General features: G+C 43.2%; 1 protein-coding gene across 2 annotated transcripts in view; it reads left to right on the top strand.

Moving 5' to 3' along the window:
• The window catches only part of LOC122923110 (cytochrome P450 2G1-like), a 78,325-nt gene extending 56,579 nt beyond the window's left edge, over positions 1-21,746 (top strand). For both annotated transcript variants that reach the window (XM_044273837.1, XM_044273835.1), the window contains one exon: positions 21,527-21,746. In XM_044273837.1, the coding sequence (XP_044129772.1) occupies positions 21,527-21,714 (188 nt within the window). In that variant the 3' untranslated portion in view covers positions 21,715-21,746. The remainder of the gene's footprint in view (positions 1-21,526) is intronic.
• The last annotated feature ends 248 nt before the right edge of the window (positions 21,747-21,994 follow it).

Here is a 21,994-nt window from a genome sequence, read left to right as displayed (position 1 = left end):
TGTCCGGATCCGGCGTGTACTCCACTTGCCGGAATTACACGTCGGATCCGGAAAAACGCAAGTGTACTGAAAGCATTTGAAGACTGATCCGTCTTCAAAATGCTTTCAGTGTTACTATGGCAGCCAGGACGCTATTAAAGTCCTGGTTGCCATAGTAGGAGCGGGGAGCAGCATACTTACCATCCGTGCGGCTCCCGGGGCGCTCCAGAATGATGTCAGAGCGCCCCATGCGCATGGATGACGTGCCATGCGATCACGTCATCCATGCGCGTGGGGCGCCCTGACGTCACTCTGGAGCGCCCCGGGAGCCGCACGGATGGTAAGTATGCTGCTCCCCGCTCCCCACTACACTTTACCATGGCTGCCAGGACTTTAGCGTCCCGGCAGCCATGGTAACCATTCAGAAAAAGCTAAACGTCGCATCCGGCAATGCGCCGAAACGATGTTTAGCTTAAGGCCGGATCCGGATCAATGCCTTTTAATGGGCATTCATTCCGGATCCGGCCTTGCGGCAAGTGTTCCGGATTTTTGGCCGGAGCAAAAAGCGCAGCATGCTGCGCTATTTGCTGCGGCCAAAAAACGTTCCGTTCCGGAACGGAAGACATCCTGATGCATCCTGAAGGACGGACTGTCCATTCAGAATGCATTAGGATAATCCTGATCAGTATTCTTCCGGCATAGAGCCCCGACGACGGAACTCTATGCCGGAAGAAAAGAACGCATAAGTTGTAGTACCTTATATTATTAAGTTAACCTGAGTGTCCTGCTTGCTACACACCGTCATCACTAGGTCAGTCACAGTCCAGTCTGTCTGTCTGTCTGTCTGGTATCGGTAGGGCCACACCAGGCCACACACTGTCTCGTCTGTCTCAGTCAGTCTCTAGTCTCGTCTGGCCCTGGCTGGCTTAAAGGGGTTCTGCACCTTCATTTAACTGATGATCTATCCTCTGGATAGATCATCAGCTTCTGATCGGCGGGGGTCAGACACCCGGGACCCCCGCCGATCAGCTGTTTGAGAAGGCAGCGGCGCTCCAGCAGCGCCGCGGCCTTCTCACTGTTTACCGCCGGGCCGCCCGCCCACTGACGTCACGACTTGTATCAACTAGAGTGGGCGCGGCTAAGCTCTGTTCATTGAATGGAGCTTAGCCGCGCCCACTCTAGTTGATACAAGTCATGACGTCAGTGGGCGGACGGCCCGGCGGTAAACAGTGAGAAGGCCGCGGCGCTGCTGGAGCGCCGCTGCCTTTTTCGAACAGCTGATCGGCGGGGGTCCCGGGTGTCGGACCCCCGCCGATCAGAAGCTGATGATCTATCCAGAGGATAGATCATCAGTTAAATAAAAGTGCAGAACCCCTTTAAGCATGTTAGACTACAGGCAGTGGGAGGGCTGCTCACGGTGACATCACACGCCTAGGAGGAGGAGCAGGAGCGCCTCCCGCACTGCTGCCAGTAGTTGAATAAATTCAGATCAGCTGAGCTAGTCTCAACTAGGTGATTGAGACTAGCTCAGACACTGAGTCTGACTCAACTGGTATGGGGCTGGGGGCGGGGCTTATGACGTGGCGGGGGCGGAACTAATGATGTGGCGGGGCGGGGCTTATGACGTGCGCGGCGGCAGTGGGCGGAGAGTGAGAGAGAGCGCAACGGCACCCGGGCACTAAGACTCAGTCAGATCATCAGACTGAGATGTGTGAACTTAGATGTCCGGTAGGAGTGCCTACACAGTGCGCAGCAGGCAGCACAGACCAACACTAGTATCAAAATGAATGGGGGACATTTTAGTTGGGGGGGCACATGGGGGGGCACAGCTTGATGTAGGGGGGGCCGTGGCCCCCTCTGGCCCCCCCCTGGCAACGCCACTGTGGCCGAGCGGTTGAATCAGAGTGTCAGCTCATTGCTGACACTGCGATTCAAATGGCAGACATCTGTGCAGATGTCCGCCGTTTTAACCCCTTCCATGCCGTGGTCTGTAGGGACCCCTGTATGGAAGAGGTGAAGAGGGAGGGAGCTCCCTCCCTCTCCCATCGGGGGGCTGCTGTGCCTTTGCAACCCTCCTCCCTCCCCTTCCCCATCTGCTCAGTTGTGGCAGACGGGGAAGGTTCCCATGGCAACAGGAGGCCTTCTCAGGAATCCTGCTGTCCAAGGTGCTGAACAGATCTGTGCTAAAGGCAGAGATCTGTTCAGACAAATTGTAAGTAAAATACAGTGCAGTACACTATATAGTGTACTGTACTGTATTATACAGACATAAGACCCACTGGATCTTCAAGAACCAAGTGGGTCTGGGTAAAAAAATGTTAAAAAAGTGAAAAAAAGTAAAAATAAAAAACACATTTATCCCTGATTAAATATAAAATAAAATTCCCTACACATGTTATGTATCACTGCGTCTGTAACGACCCGATCTATAAAACGGTCATGTTACATTCCCCGCACGGTGAACGCCATAAAAAATAAAAACTATGATGAAATTGAAATTTTGCTCAGCTTACTTTCAAAAAAAGGTAATAAAAGTGATCAAAAAAGTTGTATGTACGCCAAAATACTACCATTCAAACCGTCATCTCATCCCGCAAAAAATGAGCTCCTACATGAGACAATGGCCCAAAAAATTAAAAAACTATGGCTCTCAGACTATGGAGACACTAAAACAATAAAAAAAAATAAAGATATTGTGTAAAACCTTAATAAATAAAAAAAAAGGTACACATATTAGGTATTGCCGTGTCCGTAAGAATCTGCTCTATAAAATATCACATGATCTAACCCCTCAGGTGAACAACGTAAAAATAAAAAATATAAATGGTGTAAAAAAAGCCATAATTTTGTCACCTTACATCACAAAAAGTGTAATATCAAGTAATCAAAAAGGTATATGCACCCCAAAATCATACCATTAAAACATTCATCTCATCCTGCAAAAAATTTGACCCTAACTAAGACAATCGCCCAAAAAATACAAAATAAACTATGGCTCTCAGACTATGGAGACACAAAATTATTTTTTTGTTTCAAAAATGATATTATTGTGGAAAACATATTAGGTATCCACGCGTCCGTAACAACCTGCTCTATAAAAATTGTACATGATCTAATCTGTCAGATGAACGTTGTAAATAATAAAAAATAAAAAGTCAATGGCAAATGTAGATGAAATTTCAGAATTTCCATTTTTTGTTACTTTGCTTCACAAAAAGTGTAATATAGAGCAACCAAAAATCATATGTACCCTAAAATAGTACCCAAAAAACTGCCACCTTATCCCTTAGTTTCCAAAATGGGGTCATGTTTTGGGAGTTTCTACTCTAGGGGTGCATCAGGGGGCTTCAAATGGGACATAGTGTAAATAAACCAGTCCAGCGAAATCTGCCTTCCAAAAACCACACGGCGTTCCTTTTCGACACCTATATAGCTCAAGGAGCAGCCACACAAAGAGTAATTCTAATTAAATATATACCCCATAAATTAAGTAAAAAACACTCAAAATAAATTGCTATAGTGTAAATTACATTTTCTTGATGCCATATAGTGTAAGTTGTATCCTATTGATACCACATAATATAAATTACACCATACTGGTGAGTAAAGCTAGTGAGTATACTTTTTTGGAGGTCAGGTGTTTGTCTACCATCATCAGGTATAAACATAGAAGTATCCAGGCACCCGAGCCATTAGATTGAAACATGGGATCCAATTGATGCTATACAGACCCCCACCTCCCATAACACCCCTAAGACCAGGTGTGTTCCGATACCATCAATAATAAAAGTGCCAGTGCATGTGCTCAAATGAAAAGTGAAAGACAGAGAAAAGAAGAAGTGTTAAAGAAGGTGCCAGTGCCCGTGCTATAGGGGAGATTTACATTGATGGCATCCAGAACCCAACTCGTCTATTCATATGTCATCACCATAGGTGTATGAGATCCAACACAGCATATGCCCCATTCCAGCACTCCTCGATCGATTCTCTGACTCCATATAGAGAAAAAACATAATGTGTGTCCTCAAGGGCTTCCATGGATGGGAGAATCTAGGCCACCTTAATCTTCTCCACAGCATTTTTCTTCATTTCTCTCTATTTTCCTATTTTCCTTTTCTTCCTTTTTTTGTATCGCCTCGCTTTTTCTCCTTTTTTCCTCTTTTTTCTCTCTTTTTTTCTTCTTTCTCTCATATTACTTATTTAATGCTGTAGGTATCTCTCAACAACTTCCATCGACCAGGGAACCCACTGTATGTTATCTAGATCTTCAAACCGTACTGAGACAGACCAGAGTCAACAAGAAAGACAGGGAGGAATATATAAGAGATCAGTAATGTATTAAAAACAATGATACAAATACAGAACCACCATGTGGCTGCAAGGACAACAAGCAGCCAAACACTGGTATCAGGAGACAAGGACATAACCAAATCACTGCTAAAAAGAAACAAGAATATACATCATTACCTCAAGTAACTAGCAATGATTAAAAATGAACCAATCCTACCTGGTGGTTCTGTGATGATCCAGACTTCGAAATATCAATAGGAGGGAAGATAATCTAGAGAAATGGAGTATAGCTGTTATAATCATTCAATCCCACAGGGGCCATGGTTTTTAACGTGTATATCCAACGTGTCTCTCGCTGGGCCAGTAGTTTCTTCCAGTTCCCACCTCTTTGGGAGATCATAACATGATCAATCCCTCGAAAGCGTAAAACTGATCCATCGCAAGCATGTTCAGCTTTAAAGTATCTTGGTATGGTTGTTAGCAGTTGTACATCAGTTACCTCCTGTGCAGCTTCAATCGCTAACACATGTTCACGAATCCGTTTTTTAAACTGTCGCGAGGTCATCCCCACATAAATTTTTTCGCAGGGGCATATGGCCCAGTATATTACCCCCACCGTTGTACAATCAATGGGGTGAGTGATTTTATACTCTTTCCTATGCGACATGTCCCAAAAGATATCGCTTCTGTCCATATTTGTGCATGCGACACATTTTCCACAGGGTTTATTTCCCCATCGTGGGCCTTTTGAACCGAAGGGGTTGGGGGGGGCGTATTACATAGTGACTCTTTACCAAAAGATCCCCTAGATTTTTGCCCCTTCTAAAGGTAATACTCGGATGTTGTTTCAATTGATCATTCAGACCGGGGTCGAGTTTTAGGATCTCCCAGTGTCTATCAAGTATCTGGGTGATCTCTTTGTTCCTACTATTAAATGTTGTTATAAATCTGGTCTCCTCTGTATTTCCCCCTGGTCTCTTACCTTGCAACAGGCTTGAACGTTTCGATGAGCTTGCTCGTCTATATGCTCTTTCAATTGATCTCTCAGTATAGTTACGTGCCTGAAATCTATGGCGTAGGTCTGTTGCTTGGTTTTCAAATAGGTGGTCTGAGGAACATATCCGTCTGGCCCTCAAAAACTGCCCCACGGGGATATTTTCAATCAATCTTTTTGGATGTGCTGAGTCAGCCGATAGTATGCTGTTAACAGCAGTGGGTTTTCTATATAGATCTGTCACTATTTTACCATTCTCACCTACGCGGATTTTGATATCCAGGAACTCCACCTCCGTTTGACTCGTGGTAGAGGTTAGTCGGATGTTTAGGTCATTTCTATTCAATTCATTCATGAATCTGTCAAATTCCTCATTAGTGCCCTGCCATATGATCAGCAGATCGTCAATATATCTGCCCCAATATTGCACCTTCTGTGCCAGTAATGTTACTTCAGTCTGGAGGATTTCCCTTTCCCACAGCCCCAGGAAAAAATTAGCGTAAGAGGGCGCACAAGACGCCCCCATCGCTGTCCCCTGGAGCTGTAGGAAATGGAGACCTCCAAACATGAAGAAATTGTGTGTTAGCACGAATTCTAATAGGGCCATAATGAACTTACGTTTTTTGGTAGGCATGTTTGAGGTCTGTAGAAAAAAGTTTGTTGCCCTCAAACCATCTTCATGTTTTATGGAAGTATATAGCGACTCCACATCACAGGTGGCCAGGAGCATGTCTGAATCCAAGTGCAGATCTTCGATCTTCCGGAGTACGTCAGTGGTGTCCTTCAAAAATGAGGATAACTCTTCAACATAGGGGTGTAAATGATGTTCAATGTATTTGCATATTACGTCATTTATGCTGTTGATCCCGGAGACGATTGGTCTCCCAGGCGGCTGTTGCAAATTTTTATGTACCTTCGGTAAAAAATACATGGTTGGAGTTACCGGGTGTTCTGTTGATAGAAAGGACATCTGTTGTCTTGTAATGACACCCTCAGCCACTCCCTCTTCCAGGATGACATTCAACTCATCCCGGAATTTCAGGGTTGGGTTGAATGTCAGCCTCTTATAGCATCTATGGTCATTCAATTGGCGCCAAGCTTCTTTTTCCTCTACGCCCTGACGTGGGGCCGTAGAGTGGTGTACAACCACATATCGGGTGTTTCTGTAAACCGAAGAGTCAGGGCAATAAATATAGAGTTTTGTTTGGCTGTTAACCCTTGCTTTGTTAGTGGAAAAAATGGATTAAAATGGAAAATTTGGCAAAATAATGGTTAATAATGTTTGTAAAATCAGTTTTGAATACTTTGAGGGTGTAGTTTCTAGAATGGGGTCACTTTTGGGTGTTTCTATTATGTAAGCCTCACAAAGTGACTTCAGACCTGAACTGGTCCCTAAAAAGTGTTTTTTTGAGAATTGCATCTAAACTTCTAAGCCTTGTAACATCCCCCAAAAATAAAATGATCCAAACATGAAGTAGACATATGGGGAATGTAAACTAAAAAGCTATTTTTGGAGGTATTACTATGTATTATAGAAGAAGAGAAATTGAAACTTGGAAATTTACAAATTTTTCCAAAATTTGGGTAAATGTGGTATTTTTTATAAATAAAAATGATTTATTTTTTACTCCATTTTACAAGGGTTATGAAGTTCAATATGTGACGAAAAAACTATTTTTAGAATGGCCTGGATAAGTAAAAGCGTTTTAAAGTTATCACCACATAAAGTGACACTGGTCAGATTTGCAAAAAATGGCCAAGTCCTTAAGGTGAAATAAAGCTGAGTCCTTAAGGGTTTAATGGAATCCTTTATACATTTTTTGGGATATGCCTTTTCCCGGAAACAGTTGGTAAGTGTTTTGAGTTGTTTGTAAGTAAGGTCTTCAGTACAGTTTCTGCTGACTCTTTTCATTTGACTATAGGGGATAATTTTAAGCCATTTTTGATGGCGACAGCTTTTAAAATCTAGGTAGCTGTTAGCGTCTACCTTTTTTAAGTGGGTTTTAGTGATGAGCTTATCCTGTGTTGCAGTCAGGTGGGTATCAAGGAAGATTGCATCTGATTGACTGTATTCTAAACAAAATGTCAGTCCCCAGTCATTAGTATTGAGTGGTTGAATCAGTAATTGTTCAGCCTCCCGATCTCAGATAAAAATGATGTCATCAATATATCTGTGGTACAGACGAATATTTGGATGGGAAATTAGGCCAAATTTCTCTTCAAAGAGACCCATAAAGAGGTTTGCGTATGACGGAGCAAACTTAGTACCCATAGCGGTATCTTTCTCCTGGATGTAGATGGTATCATTATAGGAGAAATAGTTGTGGCATAGGATAAATTCAAGTTGCTTAAATGATGAAATATTTTTTGGGTTGGGGGCATGGAGGGGTCTGTTTGTAAAAAGTGGTTAACAGCTAGAATCCCCAGATCGTGTATAATGTTGCTGTAAAGAGCAGACACGTCAAGAGTGGTCCACATGAAGCCGTGCTTCCAATGGAGCGATTTTAAAATGTTTAGGAGATGCGTGGTGTCCCTTAGATAAGAGGGTAATTGTATGACATTTTTCTGAAGGAAAGTGTCAGCATAGGCGGATAGATTGGATGTGAGGGATATAATCCCAGAAATAATGAACCCACTTTCAACTAACTGTTTATATATACAGACTGTTCCTTTAATAATGCACAGCCGTTCTTCTATTCACGGACCATATATACTTCATAAAAATCTACTTTAGACAATACAAGATCCTTTCAACCTCTTCCTATCATACTTACGTTCACACAGGTGATTGGCGCCTACTTTGTGGCTGGGTTCTTTTCTTGTGTTTTTTTCCCCCTTTCAATCACAGCCATGCCATTACTGTGCATGGCTGTGATGGCGTCTAAGTGCCCACAGCTTAAAAGCTTGCTGATTGACTGCTCTGCAGCCTTTTAAAAGCTTTATTAAATGCCCAAACACCGAACTCGAACCTGAACTTTTCTGGCAAAGTTCGGGTTCGGGTCCGGGTACCCGAACTTGCATAGTTCGGTATGGACCCAAACTTTACACTAGTAGGGACACTTTGATGGATGCATACATCTTCCAAAATTAGCCCTCTCTGTTGCAATTTCTGCTAGGTTTAGTGGAAAAGAACCCGCAGACAGCTCAAAAAAAAAAAAAAATATATATATAAATAGTGCCTTGCAAATATATTCACCCACCTTGACTTTTTTGTATTTTGTTACATTACAGCCTTAAGTTCAATGTTTTGTTAATCTGAATTTTATGTGATGGAACAGAACACATTAGTCTAAGTTGGTGAAGTGAAATGAGAAAAATATATAAATAAAACTATTGTTTAGAAATAGAAAACAAAAAATTGGCATGTGTGTATGTATTCACCCCCTTTGGGAAGCCCATAAAAAGCTCTGGTGCAACCAATTACCTTCAGAAGTCACATAATTAGTGAAATGATGTCCACCTGTGTGCAATCTAAGTGTCACATGATCTGTCATTACATATACACACCTTTTTTTAAAGGCCCCAGAGGCTGCAACATCTAAGCAAGAGGCATCACTAACCAAACACTGACATGAAGACCAAGGAACTCTCCAAAAAAGTAAGGGACAATGTTGTTGAGAAGTAAAAGTCAGGGTTAGGTTATAAAAAAAATATCCAAATCTTTGATGATCCCCAGGAGCACCAACAAATCTATCATAACCAATGGAAAGAACATGCCACAACAGCAAACCTGCCAAGAGATGGCCGTCCACCAAAACTCATGGACTGGGCAATGAGGGCATTAATCCGAGAGTCAGCACAGAGACCTAAGGTAGCCTAACGCTGTACGCTCCATAGAGTTGGGTTTTATGACAGAGTGGCCAGAAGAAATCCATTACTTTCAGCTAAAAACAAAAATGCACGTTGCAAGTTTGTGAAAAGGCATGTGGGAGACTCAGAAAATGTATGGAGGAAGGTGCTCTGGTCTGATGAGACTAAAATTTAACTTTTCGTCCATCAAAGAAAACGCTATGTCTGGCGCAAACCCAACACATCACATCACCCAAAGAACACCATCCCCACAGCATGGGACTGGAAAACTGGTCAGAGTTGAGGGAAAGATGGATGGTGCTAAATACAGGGATATTCTTGAGCAAAACCTGTACCACTGTGCGTGAGTTGAGGCTATGATGGAGGTTCACCTTCCTTCAGGACAATGACCCCAAACACACTGCTAAGGCAACACTTGAGTGGTTTAAGGGGAAACATGTTAATGTGTTGGAATGGCCTAGTCAAGACCCAAAACCCAGATCTCAATCCAATAGAAAATCTGTGATCAAACTTAAAGATTTCTGTTCACAAGTAGAGTTGAGCGGACACCTGGATGTTCTGGTTCGACAGGTTCGGCCGAACTTCACAAAAAAGTTTGTGTTTGGGACCCGAACTTGACCCCGAACCCGAACCCCATTGAAGTCAATGGGGACCCAAACTTTTGAGCACTAAAATGGCTGTAAAAATGTCATGGAAAGGGCTAGAGGGCAGTAAATGACAACAAAATGTGGTTAAGAGCATGGCAAGTGCTCTGCAAACAAAAGTGGATAGGAAAATGACTTTAAATAAATAAATATGTAAAAATAAAAAATAATCTTGATCTAGGAGGACGAGTTCCATATGGAGTAGGAGGTTGAGGAGGCGATGGATGTGGCGGTGTAGGTGGAAGCGGCGGTGGAGGAAGAGGTAGCCTACACATTTTTTTTTTTTTTATATTTTTTAATTAGGGTACACCCCAAAACATTGGGAAATATAACCTGTGATAACCCCCTCCAGTCGTGCTAAACAAACGTTCAGACAATACACTGGCTGCAGGGCAGGCCAGCACCTCAAAGGGGTAAAGGGCAAGTTCAGGCCATGTGCCCAATTTGGAGACCCAGAAATTGAAAGGGGCAGACCCATCAATCAGTACGTGTAGGCGTGTGCAGATATACTGCTCCACCATGTCGCACGTCCCCGTGATGTCCACAATCCAATTGGATATCTTCTCTATCAACTTTCGATGTTCTTTTAAACGCCTACCATGGTGATCGCGGGTGGCGGGGATTCAGATTTACAGGCCGGAGAGGGAGCATGAGAAAGGGATACCACATCCAAGGGAGGTCAATAGATGAAATTAAATGTAATCGAGCGGAAATGTGGGACTAAGTATTGAGGCATAAGCTTCCAAGTTAAGGAGGGGGCGCACGGCAATTACCCACTCCCGACTCGGGGAGGTCGCGACGATATATAACAATACAGGACTCTTAAGATGCCCTATTATTATAATGATTAATGCAAAATTATAGGGAATGTCACTATGGTATTTTGGATTTGGAAACGTTAGCCAGGAGAGGCCCTGCTGATGCTTTGTTGACTCTAGTTAACTTCTGCCTGATCGCACGTCCCTGTTAAGTCCACCATCCTTTTGGATATCTTCTCTATCAACTTTCGATGTTCTTTTCTGAGCCTACCATTTTGATTGCGGTTATCGGCGAATCAGGGTTCCACGCCAGAGAGGGAGTGTGAGAAAGAGAGACCACATCCAAGGGAGATAAAAGGATTACATTTTTTTTTTGTATCAAAGTTATTGAAGCGCAAATGTGGGACAAATTATTGAAGTGCAAATGTAGGACAAATTATTAAAGCGCAAATGTAGGACAAATTATTAAAGCTCAAATATGTGACAAATTTTTTAAGCGCAAATGTGGGACAAATTATTGAAGCGCAAATGTAGGACAAATTATTAAAGCTCAAATATGTGACAAATTTTTTAAGCGCAAATGTGGGACAACTTGTTAAAGTTTAAGCATTGAATGAAAGGAGGTGGCACATGAATTAAAGAAGAATTTCTGAAGTTTTATTCCCTGTCACCTATGCAGAATAGGGGTTTCTATCTGGCAAAATTTGAAAAATGTCACCTGACAATGTAACAGACGATTTTTTATTTATTTATGTTCCTGTCACCTATGCTGAGGTGTCCCCCTGACATCCACCATCCATTTGGATATCTTCTATATCAACTTTCGATATTCTTTTCTTAGCCTACTATGTTGATCACGGTTAAAGGCGAATCAGGGTTCCACGCCGGAGAGGGAGCGTCAGAAAGAGAGACCACATCCAAGGGAGATAAATGGATGAAATTTTTTTTGATCGAGAGAAAATATGGGAAAAGTTATTGAAGCGCAAATGTGGGTCAAGTTGTTGAAGCGCAAATGTGGGACAGATTATTAAAGCGCAAATGTGGGACAAATTATTGAAGCGCAAATGTGGGACAAATTATTAAAGGGCAAATGTGGGACAACTTGTTAATGTTTAAGCATTGAATGAAAGGAGGTGGCGCGCATTATTAAAGAAAAATTTCTATGCAGAGCAGGGGTTTATTCACGTCCACAATTGTAAAATGTCAACCCAAGAATGTAACAGAAAAATTTGTGAAATTTATTAACCTGTCTACTTGGTAGAGCTGGGGTCTATGACAGAAAAAAGTTGTTTTACACCCAAAAATGTAAAAGAAAAATTAGTGAAATTTATTAAGCTGTCAACTAGGTAGAGGAGGGGCATACTACACCCGAATATTGGTGAATTTCACGTGAAAATGTAACAGACAAATTTGTGTATTCTTTTAACCTGTCTACTAGGTAAAGCAGTGGTACATCACACCCAAAAATTTGTGAATTTCACCCGAAAAATGTAACAGACAAATTAGTGAATTTTTTTAACCTGTCTACTAGGTATAGCAGTGGTACATCACACCAAAACATTGGTGAATTTCACCCAAAAATGTAACAGACAAATTTGTGACCTGTCTAAAAGGTATAGCAGTGGTATATCACACCCAAAAATTGGTGAATCTCACCTGAAAATGTAGCAGACAAAGTAGCTAAATGACATAAAATAAAATACGTACAAATAAAAATAAAAAAATTGATTTGTGAGGTGGAGGTCCATATTGAGTAGGAGTTTGAGGAGGCGGTGGACGTAGCAGTGTAGGTGGAAGCAGTGTTGGAGAAGGACGAGGTTGCCAACACTGGTTTTTGGTTTTAATTTAATTTTTTTATTTTATTAGAGTACACTCCAAAAGAGTGTGAAATATCCAAAATACAAGAATGAGCAATTGCGCTGTAGTATAACAATGGCTGGTTAAGGCCAGTATACATGTCTATTCTGCACAAGATACGGAAAAATACTGTGGGATCCATGCCTTGTTGATTTTAATGAACGTGAGCTTGTCCACATTGGCTGTGGACAGGCAGCTGCGCTTGTCTGTGATGAGGCCCGGCTGCAGGGCAGGCCAGCATCTTCAAGGCGTAAAGGGCAAGCTCAGGCCATGTGCCCAGTTTGGAGACCCAGAAGTTGAAGGGGGAAGAACCGTCATTCAGTATGTGTAGGCGTGTGCACACATACAGCTCCACCATGTTGGTGAAATGCTGCCTCCTGCTAAGACTTTCCATATCAACTGGTGGTGATGGTTGTGGTGGAGTGCTGAAAAAGCTTTTCCATATTTCGGCCATGCTAAACCTGCCTTCTGAGGTGCTGGCGGTGCCCCAGCTGCGTTGGTGACCTCTTCCTCGTCCTCTGCCTTCGCCTTGTGCTTCCACTGTGCCCCCGGTGTCAGGTGGGAATGCCACGAGCAGAGCATCTACTAAAGTGCGCTTGTATTTGCGCATCTTACGATCACGCGCCAGTGAGGGAATTAAGGACGGTACATTGTCCTTGTAATGGGGATCCAGCAGCGTGGCCAATCAGTAATCAGCACAAGTTAGAATGTCGGCAACTCAGCGGTCGTTGCGGAGACACTGCAGCATGTAATCGCTCATGTGTGCCAGGCTGCCCAGAGGCAAAGAAAAGCTGTCCTCTGTGGGAGGTGTATCGTCTGTGTCCTCTGTATCCCCAAGCCACGCACCAGTGATGGCCATGAGCTGGTCTGGGTGCCAACCTGCTGTGAACATGGTTCTTCCTCCTCCATCTCCTCCTCCTCATCCTCCACCTCGTCATCCTCCAGAACTGTGCCCTGGCTAGAAAATAGTGTACCTGGTGTATGTGGGTGCAGGAACACACCCTCGGAGCCACTTGTGAATGACTGGCCGGAAACCCTACAAAATAATCCCTCTTCCTCCTCCTCCTCTTCCTTTGCCACATCCTCTTCCATCATCGCCAGCAGCGTTTTTTCAAGGAGGCATAGAAGTGGAATAGTTACGCTGAGAATGGCGTTATCGGCACGGCCATGTTGGTGGAGTTCTCGTAACAGAGCAACAAGGAACACAGTTCTCGCATGGAGGCCCAGTCGATGGTGGTGAAGTGGTGCTGTACTGCAGAGCGACTCACCCGTGCATGCTGCAGCTGAAATTCTACAATCGTTTGCTGCTGCTTGCACAGTCTGGCCAGCATGTGCAAGGTGGAGTTCCACCTTGTGGGCACGTTGCATATGAGGCGGTGAGCGGGAAGGCCGAAGTTACGCTGCAGCGCTGACAGGCGAGCAGCAGCAGGGTGAGAACGCCGAAAGCGCACACAGATGGCCCGCACTTTATTCAGCAGCTATGACATATCGGGGTAATTTTTAAGGAATCTCTGCACCACTAAATTCAGCACATGTGCCAGGCAAGAAATGTGCGTCAAACTGGCTAGTCCCAGAGCTGCTACGAGATTTCACCCATTATCGCATACCACCAGGCCGGGCTTGAGGCTAACTGGCACCAACCACTCATCGGTTTGTTGTTCAAGGCCCGTCCACAGCTCCTGCGCGTTGTGGGGTTTGTCCCCCAAACAGATACGTTTTAAAACTGCCTGCTGTCGTTTACCCCTGGCTGAGCTGAAGTTGGTGGTGAAGGTGTTATGCTGACCGGATGAGGAGCCAGTATTGGATTTGGAAGCGGAGAAGGAGGAGGAAGCAACAGGAGGCAAACTGAAGCGCCCTGCAATCCTAGGTGGTGGAAGGAAATGCGCCAAACTGCTATCTGCCTCAGGCCCAGCCGCCACTGCATTTACCCAGTGTGCTGTTATGGAGATATAACGTCACTGACCGTGCTTACTGGTCCACGTATCTGTAGATAGGTGGACCTTGCCACAGATGGCGTTGTGCACCTGATTTTGTCCCCCACTTGGTTGTGCAGGGAAGGGATGGCTCGCTGGAAAAGTAGTGGCGGCTGGGCACGACGTTCTGTGGGACAGCCACTGCCATAAGGCCTTTAAAATTCTCTGTTTCCACCAGACGGAATGACAACATTTCAAAGGCCAGTAATTTAGAAATGCTGGCATTCAGGGCTAGGGATTGCGGGTGGGCAGGGGGATACTTCCTCTTCCTCTCCGGTGTTTGGGAGATGGAGAGCTGAACGCTTCCGTGGGACATTGTAGAGATGCTTGGTGACCCAGGTGGTGCTGTTGCTGGCAGATCCTCTGTTTGCAGAGTGGCAGGTGGCACTGTCACTCCAGAGGTGGATGAAGTGGCCGAGACTACAGCAGAAGAGGAAGCAGGAGGAGCCAGAGACCTTTCTTAGTTTTTGAGGTGTCTACTCCACTGCAGCTCTGTGCGACCACTGCCTCTTCCTCCGAACTACATAGGTCGCTCGCATGAGCTTGATTCCATGTGAAGTCGAGGACCTCATCGTTCTCCACATCATCTTCTGCTCAGTTTTCACCCCTGCCCTCCTTGTCAGTCTGCACACTTTCTAAAGCCCCAGCAGTTGGCGCCTGTGTTTCATCATCATCCGAGACGTGCTGCGATGGTCCTCCCATATACTCATCTTGAAACATAAGTGGTTGGGCATCGGTGCACTCAATCTCTTCCACTTCTGGGGCAGGGATAGGTGGATGGCCCTGGGAAACCCTGCTAACAGAGTCATCAAAAAGCAGAAGAGACTGCTTAATGACTTTGGGCTCAAACTGCTTGACTGATTTGCAAGAGGGTAAGGTGAAAGACTGATGGACATCGGCTGCAGGTGCCAACTCTGATCTTTCAGCAGGAGACCGGAGGGGAGACAATGTGAAGGAACTGGAGGCACTGTCATCAACACAATCTACTATCGCCTATACTTGTTCTGGCCTCACCATTCGTAGAGCCGCATTAGGCCCGACCAAATTCCGCTGCAGGTTCTGTCGCCTACTCGCACCTGTGGAAGGGGTTTCACTTGTGTGTGTAGCTGGCACAGATCGACCATGTCCTCTCCCTGTAACAGGAGCTCCACCAGCAGCACCACGACCTGGGCCACTTTGAACCTCTCCTCATATTTCTCTAATTTAGGATCTTGCACTAAATGGGTGTTTAATTAATAGCGGAATAGAACGACAGTATGTAAAGGGTTTATCTCACACGTCCTGATCCAGACTAAACTGCAATAAAAGTTTTTTGCCTAAAATGGCTGTTTTTCAAATAACTGAATAGAACCACAGTATCTAAAGGGTGTATCTCACACATCCTGATCCAGACTAGGCCGCAATTAAAGTTTTCCCCCCAAAATGGTTGTTTTTCATATATCTGAATAGAACCACAGTATCTAAAGTGTGTATTTCACAATGACATATGCAGCAAAGGATGTAAAATTATTTTTTTTGCCCAAAATTGGTGTTTGTTTAATAACAGAATATGACAGCAGTATATAAACCTTCAATTTCACACGTTCGGATGAAGCAAGGGCTGTAAAATTGTGTATTTTGCCAAAAAAAGGGTGTTTTATTAATAGAAGAATATAACCACAGTATCTAAAGGGTGTATCTCACACGTCCTGATCCAGACTAGGCTAGAATTTAAGTTTTTTGCACAAAATAGTTGTTTTTCAAATAACTGAATAGAAGAATAGAACCACAGTATCTAAAGGGTGTATCTCACATGTACTGATCCAGACTAGGCCGGAATTTAAGTTGTTTGCCCCAAATGGATGTTTTTTAAATAACTGAATAGAACCACAGTATCTAAGGCTGGGTTCACACCTGAGCGTTTTACAGCGCGTTCCTACGAGCTGTAAAACGCTCAACAAGGAGAAACCAATGCTTCCCTATGGGAATGGTTCTCACCTGGACGTTTTACAGCGCGTACGATCGCGATGTAAAACGCCCGACGCCCCAAGAAGTACATGAGCTTCTTTGGGGCGTCTTGTCGCGTGTTCCCGTACATAGACTTTCGGGAACGCGCGACAATGGGTGTTCGCTTGTCTCTGTATGCGCGATTGCAAACGCCGGTACAATCGTGCATACAGAGCGCTCTTTTCAGAACGCTCAGGTGTGAACCCAGCGTAAAGCGTGGATCTCACACATACTGATCCAGACTAGGCCGGAATTTAAGTTTTGTGCACAAAATGGCTGTTTTTCAAATAACTGAATAGAACCACAGTATCTAAAGTGTGTATCTCACAATAACTAATGCAGCAAAGGCTGCAAAATTAAGTTTTTTGCCCAAAACGGGTGTTTGTTTGATAACTGAATATGACAGCAGTATATAACCCTTGAATTTCACACGTGCTGATGCTGCAAGGGCTGTAAAATTGTGTATTTTGCCACAAAATTTGTGTTTTTTCAAAGCTAGAAAATTATAAAAAAAATCTAAATCTTGTTTTTAACAATCACAGATGCAGTAAGGGCTGCAATATTAAGTATTTTAAAAAAAAGTTTTTTTTTTAACAGAATATGAAAGCTGTATATAACGGTTGAATTTCACACGTGCAGATGCAGCAAGGGCTGTAAAATTTGGTATTTTGCACAAAAAGGGTGTTTTTTAAAAACCTAGAAAATTATGGCTGTATTTCTAGCTTAAATTGCACACTGACTAATCCTGCAAATGCACCAGATGTTGTATATTGCAAAAAAAAAAGGGTGTTTTTTTAAAACCAGATTATTAGTGCAGTATTTGGAGCTTGGATTTGAATGTCACAAAAGCACATATGCAGTGCTGGTGCACTGAGCTTGCATAAAATGTCCGCCGCCGCCGCCCACCTAACTAACAGATGGATAAAAGTGTTTTTTTTCTGTCACTGGGCTCAGGGCAGGGTAAAAAGATTGTGCACTGCACCCACACAACTAATTGTATGTAGATCGCTGAGTTAAATTGGAGTTCTGATCACAGATTCTGTCCTATTCTCTCCCTGAAATCAACAGCAGCAGCATCCTCTCCCTACACTAGTAACAGCAGAGTGACGTGCAGCACTACGTGACTCCAACTTATATAGAGGCTGGGTCACATGCTGCACGGGCGAATCACAACCATGCCATTAGTAGGCATGGCTGTGATGGCTTCTAAGGTCACACAGTTAAACGCTTGTTGATTGGCTGCTCTGCAACCTTTCAAAAAGCGCCAAGAAATCACCGAACACCGAACCTGAACTTTTACTGAAATGTTCGGGTCTGGGGTCAAAAAATCCTAAAGTTCGGTACGAACCTGAACTTTACAGTTCGGGTTCGCTCAACCCTATTCACAAGTGCGGAGTAATGGGCAAAAATCCCAGTGGTAAGATGTGGCAAGCTCATAGAGACTTATCGAAAGCGACTTGGAGCTGTGATTGCCGCAAAAGGTGGCTCTACAAAGTATTGACTTTAGGGGGGTGAATAGTTATGCACATTGACTTTTTCTGTTATTTTGCACTATTTGTTGTTTGCTTCACAATTAAAAAATTAAAAATAAATAAACATCTCAAAAGTTGTGGGCATGTTCTGTAAATTAAATTATGCAAATCCTCAAGCAATCCATGTTAATTCCATGTTGCGTGGCACCAAAATACAGAAATGTCAAGGGGGGTGAATACTTTTGCAAGGCATTGCATATATATCATTAAAGGGGTTATACTGCTTTTTTTTTTACTATTCTAACTCTGACTGGCTCCCTTCACTCAGCAGTCTTTCGGTTCCTATTATGCAAACTGCTAGATAGACTGGGTCAAATAAGTTGCTACTGTCAATGATTGACCTCACTAATGCCATGTCCTCAAGTAATACAGTAGTGACATTCTGCAAGTCATTGGCTGTACTGATGCAATTGAACATGTCTATGGGTAGCCAGGTAACAATAACAAGTAGATGAGCCCCTGAGAAGCCAATGCAGAAGATGAGAGTGGTACTAGCCCTGAAGTGTTGTGTCACCCTGCACTCCCTTAGGCCATTGCTCCTTGGGGATCGGTGCCGTGGAAAGGTAGTTTTAAAGAATCAGGAAAAAAAATAATGTAGTAACGTCAGATACATTTAATAGCAGAAAATTCCAGGTGCATTTCTCTGGCACGAGTAAGGATTATAGAGGCAGGTTGTACGGCTGCAACTTAGCACTAGTGTAGTAATGGTCTGGCACTAGACCCTACAGGTAAATATCCCAGGGGGTCGCCCAAGCCCTCCTTTCTGCCAGTGACCACACATGCCCTTCTGAATTCCACTGTTGTGGCCTGCATCTCATCATATCTTAATCAGAGACAACTGGAGGAATAGACAGACAGAAAATGGCAGCTATTCATGGTCGCCACAGAGGGACAGCTTTTGAGGCAGTATACAGGTCCTTCTAAAAAAATTAGCATATTGTGATAAAGTTCATTATTTTCTGTAATGTACTGATAAACATTAGACTTTCATATATTTTAGATTCATTACACACAACTGAAGTAGTTCAAGCCTTTTATTGTTTTAATTTTGATGATTTTGGCATACAGCTCATGAAAACCCAAAATTCCTATCTAAAAAAATTAGCATATTTCATCCGACTAATAAAAGAAAAGTGTTTTTAATACAAAAAAAGTCAACATTCAAATAATTATGTTCAGTTATGCACTCATTACTTGGTCGGGAATCCTTTTGCAGAAATGACTGCTTCAATGCGGCGTGGCATGGAGGCAATCAGCCTGTGGCACTGCTAAGGTGTTATGGAGGCCCAGGATGCTTCGATAGCGGCCTTAAGCTCATCCAGAGTGTTGGGTCTTGCGTCTCTCAACTTTCTCTTCCCAATATCCCACAGATTCTCTATGGGGTTCAGGTCAGGAGAGTTGGCAGGCCAATTGAGCACAGTAATAGCATGGTCAGTAAACCATTTACCAGTGGTTTTGGCACTGTGAGCAGGTGCCAGGTCGTGCTGAAAAATGACATCTTCATCTCCATAAAGCTTTTCAGCAGATGGAAGCATGAAGTGCTCCAAAATCTCCTGATAGCTAGCTGCATTGACCCTGCCCTTGATAAAACACAGTGGACCAACACCAGCAGCTGACATGGCACCCCAGACCATTACTGACTGTGGGTACTTGACACTGGACTTTAGGCATTTTGGCATTTCCCTCTCTCCAGTCTTCCTCCAGACTCTGGCACCTTGATTTCCGAATGACATGCAAAATTTGCTTTCATCCGAAAAAAGTACTCTGTAGCCCAGGTTAGGCGCTTCTGCCGCTGTTTCTGGTTCAAAAGTGGCTTGACCTGGGGAATGCGGCACCTGTAGCCCATTTCCTGCACACGCCTGTACACGGTGGCTCTGGATGTTTCTACTCCAGACTCAGTCCACTGCTTCCGCAGGTCCCCCAAGGTCTGGAATCGGTCCTTCTCCACAATCTTCCTCAGGGTCCGGTCACCTCTTCTCGTTGTGCAGCATTTTTTGCCACACTTTTTCCTTCCCACAGACTTCCCACTGAGGTGCCTTGAGACAGCACTCTGGGAACAGCCTATTCGTTCAGAAATTTCTTTCTGTGTCTTACCCTCTTGCTTGAGGGTGTCAATGATGGCCTTCTGGACAGCAGTCAGGTCGGCAGTCTTACCCATGATTGCGGTTTTGAGTAATGAACCAGGCTGGGAGTTTTTGAAAGCCTCAGGAATCTATTGCAGGTGTTTAGAGTTAATTAGTTGATTCAGATGATTAGGTTAATAGCTCGTTTAGAGAACCTTTTCATGATATGCTAATTTTTTAAGATAGGAATTTAGGGTTTTCATGAGCTGTATGCCAAAATCATCAATATTAAAACAATAAAAGGCTTGAACTACTTCAGTTCAATGAATCTAAAATATATGAAAGTCTAATGTTTATCAGTACATTACAGAAAATAATGAACTTTATCACAATATGCAAATTTTTGGAGAAGGACCTGTATTGTGGTGTGGTATCTGGTTCTGCTGGGACTGTATTTTGCGTTATGGTATTTCTGTCCCCTCCTACTTGTGTTGCCCTGCTTTCTCTCAATTAAGGTCCGCCTACAACATGGGTCTACTTTTAGTTTATTTTTTCAAAGAACACTTTAAGTTGCCAGTCTGCTCCTGACTGGCCTAGGAGTATTCTGGGTGTTTTAGTCATAGTCCCTCACTTCACAGCAGTTTCTTTAACTCCTTCCCAAGATCTACCATACATGTACGGTGGATGTCGGGTCTTTAAGGATGTCCCCAGATCTGGAGCAGAGTGGGTGCCAATGCAACCAGCTGCCTGCTGTTTCATACAGTAATATTAAGTGGTGGCATTAGAAAGTACAACTTGTCATGCAAAAAAGAGACCTGAAATGGCTATGTGAACGGAAAAATAAAAAAGTTATGGCTCTGGAAAGGCAGGGAGCAAAAAAATAATATGCAAAAATTGCCATGCCAGGGAAAGGTTAATGTTGATTGAAGCTATTTACTCTTCCGTCTGTATTCTCAAGGATTTGTGTCTGAATGAAGTTGATCTCTCTGTAGAATCCGTAACAGGAGCAGGAGTTCTGCAGTGTGCTTCCTATCCCTTCTGACCAGCCCACTCCCACCAAGAGAAGAGGGACAGGGTAGTTAGTCCTGCTCCATGTCAACCATTCCTTACTAGAAATGATGGCAAAATAACATAAACAATATAATAATAATATATATATATATATATATATATATATATATCAATACACTACAAAACTACATACACAACAATTGTAGATATCCACAGGGCTGGTGTACAGCATGTGCCTTAGAAAAAAATCCACCACCGGACAGAATAAAGCTCTCTCTAAATGGCATTAGTGAGTGGCACCCCAAGTGGAAATTTGAGGCACCATTGTAATGTATGCAGGGCATGCAAATGATGGTGCCTCTTATTCAGATCGGCTTAACCACAATACTTTATTGCCAAAAGATGCCATGGCCGAAACTACATATATCTTTAGACCAATTGAGCTCATAAGAGCCTTTTAAGAAATACTGTACAATCCATAATCTGAATCTGGCCCCAAACACAATTTCAAGGCACTTCTCAGCTGGAGTGATAGAATCCACTGTTATATTTTATGAAGAGCACCTAATGGATATGATGCCAACTCTGAATTTTTAAGTCACAAATGTTCTCTTTTTCTTTTTTTTTAGGAAAAAGGGTTTGCCTTGGAGAAGGTCTTGCTCGCATGGAACTGTTTCTTTTCCTTACAACCATTCTCCAGAACTTCACATTAAAATCAGATACGCAGTTCACAGAATGTGACATTGCCCCCCGAATGACTGGATTTGCAAATGTCCCCATAGGTTACCAGATGTCATTTATTCCTCGTGTGGCATAGGTTAAACGGAAACCATCATCAAGATCATTCAAATTGTATAGTTTGGAAATGAACAGGATTTTGCTGTTGTAAGCAATATGTGATTTTTAATTAGACTTTTAATAAAAATGCCTGCAGGGCTGTGTCTCTTTAAAGAATACAATGGTTAAAAATAAAGATAAAAAATAAAAAAACTGACTTGGTAAATTTATTTGTTCACATTTGAGTCATGGCTTATGTTCACAATGGAAGCTATCGAGCTTTACTTAATCTGTTGCATAATAGATTCTATTTACTGGAG

The sequence above is a fragment of the Bufo gargarizans genome, unplaced genomic scaffold, assembly GCF_014858855.1.
Source record: "Bufo gargarizans isolate SCDJY-AF-19 unplaced genomic scaffold, ASM1485885v1 original_scaffold_1203_pilon, whole genome shotgun sequence".
NCBI classification, from domain to species: Eukaryota; Metazoa; Chordata; class Amphibia; order Anura; family Bufonidae; genus Bufo; species Bufo gargarizans.
This window is presented reverse-complemented; position numbering and strand designations above follow the sequence as displayed.